The 18,131-nt window shown below is 39.0% G+C and overlaps 1 protein-coding gene across 7 annotated transcripts in view; it reads right to left on the bottom strand.

Moving 5' to 3' along the window:
• Nucleotides 1–17,505, bottom strand: part of RNF111 (ring finger protein 111) — a 41,571-nt gene extending 24,066 nt beyond the window's left edge. For 4 of the 7 annotated variants that reach the window (XM_063449110.1, XM_063449113.1, XM_063449116.1 and 1 more), the window contains exons 1-2: nucleotides 17,157–17,505; nucleotides 3,729–4,629 (exon numbers count right to left, since the gene is read on the bottom strand). In XM_063449110.1, the coding sequence (XP_063305180.1) occupies nucleotides 3,729–4,554 (826 nt within the window). In that variant the 5' untranslated portion in view covers nucleotides 4,555–4,629; nucleotides 17,157–17,505. The remainder of the gene's footprint in view (nucleotides 1–3,728; nucleotides 4,630–17,156) is intronic. The other 3 variants (XM_063449114.1, XM_063449115.1, XM_063449112.1) reach the window with 2 other exon arrangements.
• Between the last annotated feature and the right edge of the window lie 626 nt (nucleotides 17,506–18,131).

The raw sequence follows: 18,131 nt of genomic DNA, 5'->3' as shown, positions 1-18,131 counted from the left end.
ATATTTTTGGCAGTGCTGTGGGATTGTGAATTCACAATCTCGGATAATAATGCATTTAGTATACTCCGTAAGCAATTTCAGGCAATAAAATCTCCTGACTGCTGCTTTAAAGTTATTAATCCATTGCTGTAGAGAATAACTAGCCATAGTGTTAGTAAACCATTAAAGAACATCTCATGTGATAACTAGGTAGAACTATATAGTATGTATAAGTTGCACGGGTGGTTAACTCATAATTATCAAACTTTAGAGCAATGGATTTAGAAGTCAGTCCCTGCCGGAAAAAGAGAGAGCCTGCACCACCACTAAACACCAGTGACAGAGACCTCCAGATCTCCCCTCACTCCTGACAGGACTGAGCAGCAGAAATTAGACAGGAAAGTGTTTGTCTATGCATAAATGTGTGTAAGCATGGGCAAGAAACAAGTTATCTCTGAATGCATGCGTGAGTAGCTACTTATATATATATGTATATGAATACATTTGTGCATATGGCTAATGAGGTAAGTGGTTAAGTATGCATATATTAGACTGTGCAGCTTTTTGCTTTGTGCATGTAACGGACTTATTACCGTATATACTCGAGTATAAGCAGAGTTTTTCAGCACATTTTTTGTGCTGAAAAACCCCAACTCGGCTTATACTCGAGTCAATAGTCTGTATTATAGCAATTTGCATTGCCATAATACAGACAGGGGCTGTGGGGGCTGTCAGAGCTGTAACTTACCTCTCCTGCAGCTCCTGTCAGCTCCCTTCTCCTCCGCGCCGTCCATTCAGCACCTCGGTCAGCTCCCAGTGTAAGTCTCGCGAGAGCTGCTTACAGTGTGAGCTGACAGAAGAGCTGACCGGACGGCGCGGAGGAGAAGGGAGCTGACAGGAGCTGCAGGAGAGGTAAGTTACAGCTCTGACAGCCCCCCTCTCCCCCCCACTGAACTGCCAATGCTGGACCACCAGGGAAGGAGAGCCCCCCTCCCTGCCATGTATCAAGCAGGGAGGGGGGGTGAAAAAAATATATAGTAATAATAATAAAAAAATAATAATAATTAAATAATAAACCATAATAAAAAAATTAATAATAATTAAATAATAATAAAAAATAATAAATTAAATAAAAATAATAAATAATAAATAATAAAAAAAAAAAAATTGCCCACCCCCCACCAAGGCTCTGCAACACACACACACACGCTGCACTCATACACACACACTAAATAAATATTCAATTAATATATTTTTTTTAGGATCTAATTTTATTTAGAAATTTACCAGTAGCTGCTGCATTTCCCACCCTAGTCTTATACTCGAGTCAATAAGTTTTCCCAGTTTTTTGGGGTAAAATTGGGGGCCTCGGCTTATATTCGGGTCGGCTTATACTCGAGTATATACGGTATGTCTGTGGTTATTTAGTAAGTTAACGTTTTGGAACAGTCCCCTAAACTTGAGGGAAATTTGCAAACCCTTGTAATAATATTGACAGTGGAAAAAAAAAAAAAAAAAAAAGTATTTGATCCCCTTCTGATTTTGAACGTTTGCCCACTGACAAAGAAATGATCAATCTATAATTTTCATGGTAGGTGTATTTCAACAGTGAGAGAGAATAACAATAACAAAAAAACAGAAAAATGCATTACAATGAGTGCATGTCAATGAGTGAAATAAGTATTTGACCCCTTAGTACTTGATGGAAAAATATTTGTTGGCAATCACAGAGGTCAGACGTTTCATGTAGTTGGATACCACGTTTGCACACATCTCAGGAGGGATATTGTCCCACTCCTCTACAAGTCATTTATTCAAGGCAACTCGAACCTTCAGCTCCCTCCACAGATTTTTTGTGGGATTAAGGTCTGGCTAGGCCACTCCAGGACCTTAATGTGCTTCTTCTTGAGCCACTCCTTTGTTGCCTTGGCTGTGTGTTTTGGGTCATTGTCATGCTGGAATACCCATCCACGACCCATTTTCAATGCCCTGGCTGAGGGAAGGAGTTTCTCACCCAAGATTTGACAGTACATGGCCCCGTCCATCGTCCGTTTGATGTGGTGCAGCTGTCCTGTCCCTTTAGCAGAAAAAACACCCCCAAAGCATAATGTTTCCACTTCCATGTTTGACGGTGGGGTTGGTGTTCTTGGGGTCATCATTCCTCATGCTCCAAACACCGCAAGTTGAGTTGATGCCAAAGAGCTTGATTTTGGTTTCATCTGACCACAACACTTTCACCCAGTTCTCCTCTGAATCATTCAGATGTTTACTGGCAAACTTCACGCAGGCCTGTACATGTGCTTTCTTGAGCAGAGGACCTTGCAAGCGCTGCAAGATTCCAGTCCTTCATGGCGTAGTGTGTTACCAATTGTTTTCTTGGTGACTATGGTCCCAGCTGCCTTGCGATCATTAACAAGATCCTCCTGTGTAGTTCTGAGCCGATTCCTCATTGTTCTCATGATCAGTGAAATTCCACGAGGTGAGATCTTGCATGGAACACCAGACCGACTGAGATTGACCGTTAATTTGTGTTTCTTCCATTTGCGAATAATCGCACCAACTGTTGTCACCTTCTCACCAAGCTGCTTGACAATGGTCTTGTAGCCCATTCCAACCTTGTGTAGGTCTACAATCTTGTCCCTGACATCCTTTAACAGCTCTTTGATATTGGCCATGGTGGAGAGTTTTAAATCTGATTTATTGCTTCTGTCTTTTATACAGGTAACAAGCTGAGATTAGGAGCACTACCTTTAAGAGATTGCGCCTAATCTCAGCTCATTACAACTATAAAAGACACCTGGGAGACAGAAATCTTGCTGACTGACAGGGGATCAAATACTTATTTCACTCATTGACAAACTAAATTGCAAACTAATTTATAACTTTTTTGACATGCTTTTTTTCTGGATTTCTTTTTTGTTATTCTGTCTCACTGTTAAAATACACCTACCATTAAAATTATAGACTGATCATTTCTTTGTCAGTTGGCAAACGGTCAAAATCAGCAGGGGATCAAATACTTTTTCCCCTTCACTGTATTGGTTGAGAGCTCAAATTTTGTGATCTCAGCCAAGGAAGCGGAGCGGGGCCAGCCACAAAGAAAACCAGCGCGGCACTGGAAAATAATGTGAGCAAATGACTTTATTAAACGCGGAGGACAAATACCTGGGCTCAACGTAGCACCCAGACACCACCAGCTGCTCAGCCAAATTGATCATTTTAAATTTTTTTGTGAACAGGCTATCATGTATACAGCCACCAATTAATTATTGAGAACTGAAGATTCTAGGCCAAAACACAAGAAATGGAAGCCTCTGCAACTCTGCTTCCATTTTCTCTATTTTGACCTAAAATACACAATTCTCTTGTCAGCTCTCAACAATTCCGATTTAGAGGAAAAAATAAAAAAATGAATAAAACCATTTCTAGCACTGCATTTTATACTACGACAGCGTCTCAATTTACAACAATAGATAAGTGGCAAATGGTTAGAGGAAAAAACACAAGGGTTATACAAGGGACACAAAGCAACACAAAAAACACATTTAAGGCATTAAGTCAAACTTCTGACAACTGTACCACTGGGATTAGATAAATCCCTGTAAATGTAATATGGTGCTTACATGGAATAAGGACTCCTGTGCAAAGTGATTGATCAAACCTAAACATTACCACCAATAAGCATATACAGCAGTTTCCCTCTTGATTTATGATGTGTTCACAAGAGGCGAGATGTTTTATGTTTTTACCTGAGGGGAGTGTTGTACCATTTTGGTGATTTTCCCCCGGAGAGACAAATATATCCTCCTCTCCTTCGGTAGACGAACTAGAGGCAGATTCACTGCTAAGGTCATTCTCACTGGAACTGCTGGAACTAGGCAGCAAAGCATATTTCTGCCTTGCCAACACCTCCCTCTTTTTCCTCTGCATCAATATCCGTTCTTTTTGTTTTTGTGTCCTCTGAGTAGAGCCATTTTTTACAATCCTCTTCCGGTGCACAGACCTCCGTAGACTGCTCACTTGATAACAAGGCCGCTTCATAAGCATAGTAGACACAGAGTCTGTCTGAGGACGGGGCCACTTCTGAGCCCTTGCACTTTGAGTTCTAGATGCTGTGTTAACCCCTGAAGGAGAGAATCTCCTAGGAACGTCCTTGTCCTCATCAGATGTCATAGTGTCAGAGTCTCCAAAATGAGAGCTAGATGAAGGTGAAGATAAGCAATCACTGAAGGAAGAATCGTTGTCTTCATTACTTTGAGGCTCTAGTCTTATTTCTAACAGTCTCTGGTTTTCCTTAACCTCACAGCTTTGAGCATAAGAAGGGCCAGCCTGCTGGCTTTTTCGCTTTTTCCTCACCACAAGGTTTTTCTCTTGTTCGGGTCCACTGCTACCCAAGTCTCTCTGTGGTTTACTAGAGTCACTGCATAAGTGTGAGAACTCATTGCCCACCTTGCTAGCAATCATCTCCACCTCTGCTGGAAAATTCTTGGCTGCCCCAATAGACTCAGGGTTTAGGAGCACCCCTTTTAGGTTTTCCTGTATCTTCGGTGCATCTGAAGGAACCTCACTCTTCATATCCGCTTATATAAAAGGTATAATCTATCTTGCATGTAGAAGATCCTATGGTGGCAAGATGTCCCTCAAGGAGGTCTACAAAAAAAAAAAGTGGGAAAAAAGTTAGCAAGCTGATAACCACAGAAGTTTTATAGATTCTCAATTGACACCCAACATTATGACAAACCTCAGAGCTGAATAGTAGTAACAATTCATTGTCTTAACATACAGTGTTGGTGCACTTTTATTCACATACATTTCAATCAAGGAATGATCAATGAGTTGACATGGTCTTGAATTGTGCATTAAACAAAATTATACATTTTATTATTCTAGCATAATTGCAAGTCTAAGAAAAGTTTGAAAGGACTGTGTACACCATCACAGACTTAAAGGAACACTATAGTCACCTAAATTACTTTAGCTAAATAAAGCAGTTTTAGTGTATAGATCATTCCCCTGCTCGATTCACTGTCATTTAGGAGTTAAATCACTTTGTTTCTGTTTATGCAGCCCTAGCCACACCTCCCCTGGCTATGATTGACAGAGCCTGTATGAAAAAAAAAACTGGTTTCACTTTCAAACAGATGTAATTGACCTTAAATAATTGTATCTCAATCTCTAAATTGAACTTTAATCACATACAGGAGGCTCTTGCAGGTTCTAGCAAGCTATTAACATAGCAGGGGATAAGAAAATCTTAATTAAACAGAACTTGCAATAAAGAAAGCCTAAATAGGGCTCTCTTTACAGGAAGTGTTTATGGAAGGCTGTGCAAGTCAGTTGCAGGGAGGTGTGACTAGGGTTCATAAACAAAGGGATTTAACTCCTAAATGGCAGAGAATTGAGCAGTGAGGCTGCAGGGGCATGTTCTATACACCAAAACGGCTTCATTATGCTAAAGTTGTTCAGGTGACTGTAGTGTCCCTTTAATCATTGCAAAAGAAAAGTGGTTATAGTGCACCGGGTTATTTCATATTCTTTAAAAAGGTTTTTTAAAAAAAAAAAAAAAACAATCATAATAACTTCGAGCAACAGGCTACATAAAAACACACACCTGGGCTGGTATGATACTAAAAATCAATAAAACTAAACTGAGTCAGAAGCATGATATAAAAAATTATAACATTTGAATATCTTGATATTCTCGTGACAGCAATAGTCACACCTTTGCTACATATACGGAGTCCCACTATCCAATAAAACTGACATTACGCAATCTGACAATACATCTATAGTGCTGCCCCTATTTCGTAACAAACATGCTGGGAGAGTGTCTGTGGCTCTCAGGCACCTCTCTACAGAAAGGGGTTTAATCAGTACTAAGCATTACGCATAGTTATTCATTCAGTTTGTCAACTCTCCTACCAGTTCCTCTCCCAGCAAGTCAGGGGGCTGAATTAGTTGCAGCAGTTGCAAACGATGCTGCTCACATGTAAGACTTCCAGTAGACATAGATGTCCCAATGCTGTTAGATCGATGGATCCCATGTTGCAAATAGTCACAATGTGCAATGAGATTTTTTTAAATTAAAATCAAGGTTTCTAAATCCTGCAAAGTATACACACCTCCCACTAATTTACTCGCTATGTAGTATGGGCATAACAGCCTATAGAAAGTCACACTTCTAGGAACAGCTGCTCTAAGACCCAAGTAAAAAAAACAAAACAAAAAAAAAAAATACACAATTGTAATATAAAGGATTCATAATACTGAATAACCATTATAGGGTTCTGGAAACATTCATCAACTACTCTGTTTTCTGTCCTGTGGTTTACTGCTGTGCACCTTCCCAAAAGCATACTTGCCATTACAAGAGCCTGGTGAAGTATTTACATTAAAAAGAAAAGAAAATTTAAAAAAAATCCAATCCATAACTAGCTTTTAGTTAGCAGTTAGGTTCTGCAAAAATAGGGACATTCAATATCTATTCCAAAAATATCTATTTTCTTCAATAAACACCATGTTCCTTTCCGTAGCCAGAGTGATGACTTTACATGGGTTTCTAATACAGGGATCCATCTAACTGCTCACACGTGGTTTAATACAGACTGCCACCTCAAATTTATAAAATGTGTATTACGGCCATTCTGTAGCAAAATTCATGACACCAGGCCCAGTGACTGTCAGCAACTGAGGTAGCATGCTTCACACAGCAAGGAATAAGGGGGCATATATATTAAAAAGTATATACTGTATATTTCCATTTAAGATACCATAAAGTTTTGTGTTTTTCTAAAAGGAAAGGAAAGTCTTGGTTAAAAAAAAACACGTATACTAATATTACACAGTTTGAAATGTTGCTTCCTCTTACATGTGAGATGCATACCGCAATATACAAGCATATTATAATTGCAAGTCTCAAGAAAGACAAAAAATACTCTGTTATTTCTTTCACAATAGAGTTATAAGCAAGAATGAATGACAATGACCCAGCTAGAACTCAGATAACCCTCAAATACCATACTAAAATATGTACAAGTAAAATAAAGTTTTCATTATTTTATTTATTGCTTTTGCGTGTCAAAATAGATGCAATAAGCCTTCATTTTTTAGCATAGAGGTACTCTAAAAAGCTACACATGTGAAGGTGTGATCCGATTTATAGAAATATATATAACCAAGAGTGCTGCACTCACCTGAACATGCATACATTATAGTGTGCTGCTGGGGCCAATATTTTGAATGTCTCCACAAGCTATCTTCATCTAATATTTTCAATATAAAACGGAATACACTGTCAGCTAAACTAATGTGCCACTATTAAATATTAATGACACTTAATTTTCTTAAAGACTCATATGGGGGAGGTACGGGGGAATCTCACTACAAAATACTTTTAATCTAATTGCTTTCAAAGACAGCAACAAAAAGAAAAGCAGGTATAACCACATAAAAATTTTAAAAATACAAATGTTGGCAGGGCTTCCCCATGGCTCAGGTAAGGTGCATCTCTGCTCCAGTCTTAGATCTCCTCTGTATACAAAGGGTGATTTTCTCCACTATACAGGTAGGCCGGTTGCAGTACTCCAAGTTTTTTTAATGAGGTTATGGGAACAAATTAATTTTATCTGACATTCACCTACCTTGCTTTGTGATTTCAAAAAAAAAATAATCAGGCTTGTGATTTATTAAACTAATCTCAGGATAATTCTTTCAATACCAGTGATGTATTAATTTTCTAGATTCATTATTAAAAGTCATGGGGACCTACAAGTCTACAAATTGTTTTTACCAATTACTCTCTAAGACTACACAATTTACTCAAGTTGATGATTTACATATGATGCACTTTGAAACTACTAATACTTCCAGTCAGGCTGATGGGGAAAGGGTATCTTGACTGATAATGGCTTTTAGTTGTTGTATAAATTTGATTTCCAAATAAGAAACGTTCAACCTTAAAAGGTACATTCCAGACCCCTAACGCACTTGAGCTTGCTGGCATGCTTTATGTTTGAAGAGTCTGTGCCTTTTTTTCATTTTGCAAAAAGTGCTGATTTCAATAAAAATGTACACTTTTATAAATTAAAATGGTTATACCCCCTTGCCTTTCAAGCAGACATTAGGTGATGTTACCTCCTGGTTTGTTTAGCTCAGTCGAGCCAAACTAAAAGGGCAGCAATTGCCCAGAGCACCTGCCTTGCAAAGACTTCTCATTGAGCTGCATTGGGAAGTCTGTGATTGGACAGCCACAGAAAGTCTGGGCGGAATATCTGCAGTTATTGTAAGCTTCTTCTAGCAGTGTGAATGGCTTCCCTGGGTTCTAGTGGGGAGCAGGCTGGCCAGGTACAGGTCAAGGACAGGAGCTGCAACAGCAGCTGCAGGTTCCTCTACTGCAGTGTGGATTCCCAATCACAAGTGCTGCAATGCATGAATTGAGGAATGTCCTTCACCACATTTTTGTATATCTGAAGTTTCACGAGGACTCCTGACAGGCCAGAGCCTGTTTGGCTCGGGCAGCCGTGAGTGCCGTGCAAAGACATCTTGAGTGCCGTGCATGGCACATGTGCCATATGTTGCCTACCTCTGCCCTAGGATAGACCGTATAGATCCAATTACCTTGTGCTATATCACAACATGTCATATAAAAGGTGGTAGAACATTAAATCTGTAATAAAAGAACTGAAAACAGATAAGCAAAGCACTTCAGCACCATAAAGGATTTTCTGTCCTATATCTGTAGAGCGGATAAATTATGATGTAATGTCATCTATGGCAACAGATGGTATATGCAGATGAGTAATGTATTCTCAGAGGCATTTCAGGTCTACCCACCAAATAAGAAGAGATACATGTTTATTCATTTCTGCTCTCAATCCATTTATAAAACACACCACAGTATAAACTACACACATTAAGATTGCTCTCCACCAACCATTATAGATAACAAGGGAAAGTTGAAGACTACCCATTTCCCTGACCTTAGGTTAGAAACATGGATGGGGGAATAAACTTTAAAATAAAATATTATAAAAATAAAAAGCTGCTTCCCACCACAAAACACAGCCCCTACCATACTCCCTAAACTATCTCTCACACTACACACACACACACACAGTTACTCTGGTATTTATTAATAGGCAAACTTACTGTTGTATTTATTAAAGGGACACTCCAGGCACCCAGACCACTTCTGCCCATTGGAGTGGTCTGGGTGCCAACTCCCACCACCCTTAACCCCGCAACTGTAATTATTGCAGTTTTTATAAACTGCAATAATTACCTTGTAGGCTTAAGTCCTCCTCTACTGGCTGTCTATCAGACAGCCACTAGAGGGACTTCCGTGTTCTTAGAATACGAAGTGTTTTAAACAACGCTGGACGTCCTCACGCTATACATGAGGACCTCCAGCGTCACCGGAATCCCCATAGGAAAGCACTGAATAATGCTCTTACCGTGATTGGAAATTTTCTCCAAAATAAATAAACAAAAGGCTCAATTTGCACCTTTTTCCCCCATACATCTGAAGTGACAAATTTGTGGGGGAAGAAGAAAAAAAATAAGTATTTTCAATGGGAACAGAAAATCATTCACTTGGAAATGGGGGACACAAGTATTTAGCACTATAGTACAACGGTTACATGTACAATAAAGAGATACATTATAAACTTTCACTTGCACCTGGAACCTTACAAAATAAGAAACTCGACTAGAATACAATATGGTCTGTAGGAGACACCCAGAGACTGTATTTATCAACCCTGGGCCTCAAGAATTTGTGCTAAAAATCGGTTCCCCCCCCCAAAAGACGTAAGCATAGCTCTATTTGAGTAGGATACTGGATTATCAGTCACTGCCATTCTGAGGAATCTAGCTGTGCTCAAACATGATTACTGTGGAAACTCTGTGTTGTTATGGAGCCTGGAAAACAACATTTGTCACAAGAAATTGCCCTAGGCTACAGCCCTCATCCTTGACCTCCTGGCAATTTTAACTAAATCCCCTATGCTAACACAAAATTATGGAGACCTGACCTCTTGAGGATCGGAGCAAAGTGCAAATGAACAGCTTTCCACGAGTAGTGTGTACTACAGAGTCTGTATTAAACAAAAATATATTACCAAAAATATTGCTAAGTGATGTTGACTAAATATATAATGCCACTTTTTCAACTCTGAGCCTCAAAGGAGTGGTGTACCAGGATTTAATTATCTTGCACAATAGCTGTAGATTCACTAAACATGGAAATTATACTTTATAAAAGGAATTGCAAAGTCTTTCTCAAAGCAGTAAATGTAGTTACGGTGGCAAGAATACCCAAGCGCCATCCCATGGTAAACTGTTGCACTGCTTATGAACAGTTTGACATTAACTTGACTCAGGCTCCTGTGGCATTACTGGTAAATAAGGATATTATTATTTTATTATTTATATAGCGCCGTCAGATTCCGTAGTGCTGTACAATGGACTAACAGACATGTAATTGTAACCAGAAACCGGACGTACAGGAACAGCGAGGTGGAGGGCCCTGCTCAATGAGCTTACATTCTAAGGATATGCCAATGAGCTGTTTATACTGTGGCATTAGCAACATCAATTTTGTGAAATGATTAATTGGCTGAGAGTGTAAGCTGATGCAACGCGCCAGCAGGAGCACCCTAGTAGTTATGGTGCTTAGAGTATCCTTTAAAACAATACTAACAGGATACAGCAAACCACAAGACAGAAGTAACATTTATCTTGATTCAAATGTCTGGTTGGTTCCCAAAATATATAAATATATGACAAATCTAAACTACAGACTCAACAGTATAGAATCCATCTTTAAATCAATATTTTTACAAGGCAAAATTCAACAAGAGCGGCTTATCATCAACTACGCACCGCAATGTCCAATGACTTTACATAGTATAAGAATTGCAAGTTTACATTTTACATTATTTGTAATGTCTTCCCATTACGGTTTATGGCAGATCTGATATTTCAAGATGAAGGCCTTGACTCCATCTCACACTTTAGATGCTATTCCAACAGCTTGCCACAGGCCATAAAAATCTATCACTTTAACAAACGGTTACTCTTCTCTCGGTATAATTTTCCACTCATGTATGCTAGAGGCAGCCAGCCACATAACAAGAGAATTAGCATTGCAGTACCCCTTGACATGGATAAATGGAACAAAGCTGTACAGTTTTACATCACAGGCTGTACAAATAACTCCTGAAAACACAGACAAGCTCAATAATAACTGAATGAGAGTTTAGCATTAGGATGCTAAGAAAGTCATCTTCAGCATAGCATCAGCATGCAGTAACTCTCACTGTGATAAACAACTGAGAAAATTAAATGAAAATGTTAAAATATGTAGAATCGCTTTAGAAGAATAACAATTCTATTTCACAGAATTTTATTTAGGCCACAGGAAAGCCAGACATTGGGATGTGTACATAACAGTGGTTCTTAGAGGGACGCTACAGTCACCAGAACATCTACAGCTTAATGCAGTGGTTCTGGTGAGTAGTCTGTCCCTGCGGGCATTTTAATGCAAACACTGCCCTTTCAAAGAAAAGGCAGTGTTTACATTGCTGCCTAGGGTCTCCTCCAGTGGCAGTCACTAGAGGTGCTCCCTGGGTCAGTGCTACACAATATGTAGCACTGACGTTTAGCGTCTCCACTCTGTGCCTGAATACGCTAAACCTTCCCCATGAGAAAGCACTGGATAGGCTAAGATAACCAATGCTTATGATCTCAGCCAAAAGAGCGGATCGGGGGCAAGGCCAGGGTCAGCAGATCCAAGCTGCATTGGATTAAAAAGATACGTTTTCTACCTATTTAAGGTGAGCTCGGGGGCTATAATGCGTTTTTAACACTATAGGGTCAGGAATACATATTTGTTCCTTTAAAGATTCTTTCATATCTGAGTATTTCATAAAGACAAAATTCACTACCTGAATGTGTCCAAAAGATAAAAGGCAAAGCAGGGACTTGTCTTATGTGCCAAGCTAAGGTTTACAATATTGGAAGAAAGGAAAAGCTTCTACCACCAGCCTTTTTCCATTCTAAGCAGCCAATACTAGCCACAGGTGTGCCCTGTACAAGTAGTTCTAGAAAAGATCTCATGGTCTCATAAAATATAATTTTGAGTTATGTGCATGCGCCAGAGTACAGCAGTGACAAAAAGACATGATGGATTAAAAAGACACTACAGGCACCCAGACCCCTTTTATCTCATTGAAGTATGGGTGCGCAGTGTCCCTGTCCCCTTAATCTTGCAATATAAAACACTGTAGTTTTAGAGAAACTGCAATGTTTACACTGCAGGGTTAATCCAGCCTCTAGTGGCTGTCTCCTTGACAGCCATTAGAGGCGCTTTTGCGATTTACACTGAGTAAATCGCACTTATTTGATGCTGGACGTCCTCATGGAGTCCAGCGTCAAAAAAGATCCCAATAGGAAAACATTGAGTAATGCTTTCCTATAGGTGGGTTTGAATGCGCACGCGCCCTGGGCTGCACATGCGCGTTCGGCTCCACTGGGGAGCGTACGACGATGGAGGAGGAGAGGTCACCAGTGCTGAGGGAGCCCGGCGCTGGATTAAGGTAAGCAAATCAATGGTTAACCATTTATTCGCCGCGGAACAGGGCCCTAGTCACCGTTTAGGAGACTAGGGCTCTATAACGTTAGGAATACATATTTGTATTCCGAACGTTATAGTGTTCTTTTAATGTTGAACGTCATCAAATGCTGATTATAAGAAAGCATTGGATTCAATGATTCCCTTTGAAAAGCATTTGACTGGACAAGCGCAGCACTCCTTTCTTGTCCGGGATGTCACAGAAGGTAGATGAGGCAGCCTCAGGAACTGGATGAGTAAAACCTCTTTCTACATTTTTCTTTTCTTTCAATTAGAGAGAAGCTTAATCAAAATAGGGAATAGCACACCAAAATGTTAGGAATATAGGCTTGCATTAGGAATACACGTTAGTGTTCCTTTAATCTTTTTAGACAAGGACCTAAATGCTGTGCATAGAATACATAAAGACACACATACCTACACATACTGAGAGTGCTGTAATCACACACAGCTGCCAACCATTCAGCATCAAATAAAGATACCATTGTCTTTAAATCATCATTCCTGAATGAGAATGGTAAATAAATCAATAAATGAGTCAAATTAAACTGATGGCCAATTGGCAGTATGCATCAGGTGTTCAAAATGTACCATATTGCCTCGGGATACTTTGAAAATACAAACAGCAACTAAGAATCTCAAAGGGGCCTAGTAGCTAGTACACAAACTGAAGAACAAAAACTGTAAATTTAAAATGTAAATTACAGACAACATATGAACAAACTTCATAGGCAGAGAGGAGTGGTCACATATCAATAATTACATTCTCACAAGATAACTAGTAAACAACACAATAGTTAGAGTTAGAAAGTAACAACATTGATTTAGCTCCTCTCTGGCCTAGACAAATGAACAAATCAATCTATAAAACAAAACTGTATTGCGTGGCTGGGCTGCCACAGACAGATTGAACGTATCCAAAGTCAACACACAAGGACGCATAACCTGGACGAAAACACCACGCCTGAATCCCAAAGCAATCAAAAACAGTATGTTCTGGTGTACATCAAGACAAATTTAAAAGCCAAAAGATGCCTTTGGTGAAAAAATAAATACAAAAAAGTTATATGAACACTCTAGGCCCCAGACCATCATCTCATGAAGTGGTCTGAGAGCAGTGCTCCTGTCACCTAAACCCTGCAATGTTAATTATTGCAATTTAAGCAGAGGGACAACATTACAGTAAAGATTAACATTACAGTGTTAAATTAAACAAGGTGTGGAATCCATAATGCAAACTGGAAGTCATATCAAATGAGTCATTAACTGTGAGGATCGTGTTGCACAATCAAACAACAACAAAGAGATATAAGGCTATTTTACAGGACCAGGTGCACCTTAAGATGCCAAGACAGATTTCTTATTACAGGATGAGAATGCCATAATACGCACTGGAGTCTATGCCTCCCATTACTTCCATCACTAGCCGATCTAAACACCACTGGACTTTTACTTGCTGTTCTGGAGAAAAATGTGAAGTTGATTTTCCGTTCCAGGACTCAAAAAGTTACAGAATCATCTTGAAGAATGGTGTAATATCCCACTGTACACAGTTCAGGACTAGTGTGACAACATTCCAAGAATGACTGAACCTACTCTGAAGGTAAAAAGGTTCCCTCTATTCTTCATGCAGTTTTGCGTGTTTGTTATTTTGTATACACGTAAAGGAACGGAATCTGTTCTAAAGTCAAAAATTGCCCTATTTCATAATATCACATATGTTGAATTAGGATGGCAAAAGAAGAAGTAGAAGATTCCTATTGACGTCTGAGATTTTTGCAAATTGCTGAATTTATAAGCCATTTGCAGCAGAGATACCGGGTACAGCGTCCTCCCTGCACCATAACCTTTGCACAATACAAAGTTTTTATTGTACAAAGAATAACCCTTTATATGAATGCAATTGCCATTTTTGAATCATATCTTACTGGGATATTCACCAAACAGGAAATTGAAAATAGCTGTGATGAAATGTTATTTCTAATTTGGCTACTTGGCTATAAATGTATATTCCCCTGTCAACACACAGCTTAGTAAATAACCCTGTTAGTTTTTATATATTAAGGCAAGATTTGTGTGAACTTGTTTTGAGAGGCCATTGAAGTGGCACTGCCATGTTTTTCTTTCAGTCTGAAATGCCCTCATGCCTTTTGTATCTTAGGGAGTTTGCTCCCTCAGCTGCCACTTAGTATCTACAAAATGTTCTGCTTTACACTGGATTTAAACACCCGAGTGCCTCCATTTTGTTCTTCTCCGTCCATGATGTCTGCAGTTTGTACTTCTGTTGGATTATTTTGATCGATTGTATCACAATGTTCATGGGGGTGGAGGGGATAAAAAAAAAAAATGTATTCCCTATGTCAGTGGTATGTAACCCTTGGCACTCCAGATGTTGTGAACTACAACTCCCCTGATGCTTTGCCAGCATTAAAGTTGTAAGAGCATTATGGGACATGTTGTTCATAACATCTAAAAAGCCAAATGTTGCCTACCCCCTGCCCTAGGTTTTAGTGTGTATAAGTAAAAATGATGGTTATTAAAAATAATAAAATCAATAAGAACCAAGGAGAAATAGAGGAACAAAAAATAAAGTTTAAAACCAAAACCTACAATGTGCCATCTACTTTAACCATTGAGAGCCAATAAAATATATGCTTAATTATATACTTCTTTCAGATGCAACAATAACCAAAATGAATCAATCATAGCACTCACAACCTGCATTTTAGTAAAGAAAGACAGATTTTGCTATAAATATTATGTTGCTGATTTCAGTCATAACGGTATTAAAACATATACAGTACACCAAAAAGGTTAGCTGTCAGAGACAGCATATACTTTATAATGCTCAACAAGACTATGGTATACGTGTGTTCATGACAATGACCAAGTAGGCTTTATCCACATTAAAGCCTCTACCATCCATAAAGCAGCCTCGTTTGCTTTTAAACAACAGATTTTTTCTACCGTGCTATCAACATGATACTGTATTACAATACTGTACATATAATCCAGGATAAAAGCCTACTTACTGTAGGGTGTTTATTTTGGTTTGTTTGTTTTTAGCATATATGTTTTTAGCATATATAGTAGTGAAATTGTTTAATTGCATACAGGGTTATTCACTAAGCTGAAAATTGTCAGAAATAACCAAACTAAAAAGCATAGGAGACTTGGAGAACGTTACCAAATTGTACATTTCAGGCTAAAATTTGAAATAATGTTCAAGTACTGACAAATAATTTGTCACCACTAAAACATGAACACTCCATGGTGAGTATTTAATAAACATGTTTTTTTCAAATTACAATTATTTATATAACACTAACATATGCAGCAGCGCTGTACAACATGTAAACAAGACAGACACTACATTCTAGCAAAACAGGATTAACATACTGGAACAGTAAGTGAAGTGGGGCCCAGTACCAACAAGCTTAGAATCTAAAAATGCTATTTTTACAGTTCATAAAGAAAATATCGGCTTCAGCAGGAAAACAAACCCTTTGCACAATAATGTGGATTTTGCATAATAAACTTTATTAAAAAAAAAATCTAAACCTTCTGTGTGTGTCAGGAGTCATAGATAACAGTACAGTCAGTGTAGTTGTAATTAGAACTAATGTATGGTACATTTTTAGTAAAAAAGTAGAAAAAATAAAGAATTGAAATAAAGCATAATAATCAGACATGTTGTAAACTGCAATGCAAGAATCCAATGAAAACTAGAACAATCGGTGTATTAAAAAAAAAATAGAATTTAAAAAACATTAAATAACAAATTAAACACATAGCAACAAACATGCCTCTTGAGTACTTAGATATTACTAAATAAGAAGACATGCAGATCATTAGACATTTAAACATTTTTACTACCATTCCCTTATAAAATATTACTATGTGGCTCATAAAACCCAATGATGCTGCATAAAAATATCAATATTACGTCTCAAAGGAGGTGAGATTAGGAATAGAGAGAAACCTTAGATTGTGTTTCTGCTCCTCCCAATGTTGAGACATTAAATATTGATCAGCATATTTTTTATTTTTTTTCCTGCAAACCCTGTTTATTATTTATGCAGATCCCTAAAGTGGATCATGTACTGGCATCAATCTGGCCAACAAAAGCAGCAGAGAAACTCAACAAACAGGAAGAAAAAAAACAAAACAAAAAAAAAACACATATATAGCTTATTCATTAAACCTTCACTATAGAATTTAAAAACAAATGTGACAAAAATAAAATAAAAACTCAGGCTATAAAAGTTATCCAATCTCTCTCTCTATATATATACTGGAGTGCTAGAAATTGTCCACTTCAGCTATTTCTGCCCCAATTTTAGGACACGGCCATCCAACTCGCAGTTTAGTGAATAAGCGAGATGTGAGAGGTTTTATTATTGAGTGTTAGAAGTGTCAGATGAGCCATGGACAGAGAGAGGAGGTAAATACACCCCATCCCCCACCCCCTGATTAACCACCATCACCACCACCTCCCCCCTGCCCCGATTATTATGCTGGCGATAATCGATGCTGCAGCCCTTACCGATACCGATTAGCCAGTCGAGGTCTGGATCATGGCCGTAGTGTGAGACAATCAGACCCCCCCTATGGCTTCCTTCCCCACCCAGAGGGGCTGATGGCGGAGCTCTCACCCAGTTGGGGGATGGGGTGATGGGAGGGAGAGCTCACGGTGTTCGGGTATCCAGGTCGGCCGGATGGCGATCAGACCGAGGATTGGGGGTGGGAGAGCTGTGCGGGGAGGGCGGCTCAGAGCTGGGGCCCCTTTACTGGCTCTGTGCTGCTTGTTCCGGCCGAGCTAAGCGACTATCCTTGGCCACAGCAACTACACCTCTCTCTCCCTTCTCTGGATTTCTCGCGATAACTTGCGACGCGACAGGGAAGCGGAAAAGCGAGGACGCAGAAAGCCCAGAGGAGAGGGGAAAAAACAGAGTCACGTGACGAGCGCAGGGTGGCGCCGGCGTCGGCGCCGCCATATTTGTTTCGGGCGCTTGGCTTATGGTGTGTTGCAGTATGTGACATACTGTACAGCTGACACTGCAAAGGGGAACAGTCTTGCATGGCTTATAATTAATGTGTGATATGGAAAGAAATTAAATTATTATTATTATTTACTTTTTTTTAATGCTACAATAGCTAAATTGGAAAATTCGACCAAGTCAGCTTGACTGCAATAGACTGGAATTGTTATATATTTCTGTTGTTATTGTTTTTATTATTTATAAAGCAGCAACAAATTCCATGGCGATGTACACTAGTTTCCTGAAAATGTGAAATTCCATAAACTCTGAATCTACGCTAATTAAATTCGTACAGCAATACTAAGTCAAAAACAGTCAAGTTATGACTATGGCTTAGTTGGAGAGTTATTCCAGATTAGCTATTTTTATATGGGATTTGCCATCAGGATTTAATTGACAAAAAATCTACATTTTAAGTATAACCCTGTTTGAATTACTATCAATTCACAGTTAAAGCGGCACTGTCATGGCCGCATCCT

The sequence above is a fragment of the Pelobates fuscus genome, chromosome 3, assembly GCF_036172605.1.
Source record: "Pelobates fuscus isolate aPelFus1 chromosome 3, aPelFus1.pri, whole genome shotgun sequence".
Taxonomy (NCBI): Eukaryota; Metazoa; Chordata; class Amphibia; order Anura; family Pelobatidae; genus Pelobates; species Pelobates fuscus.
The sequence above is the reverse complement of the archived record's forward strand: the minus strand, read 5'-3'. Positions and strand labels throughout refer to the sequence as shown.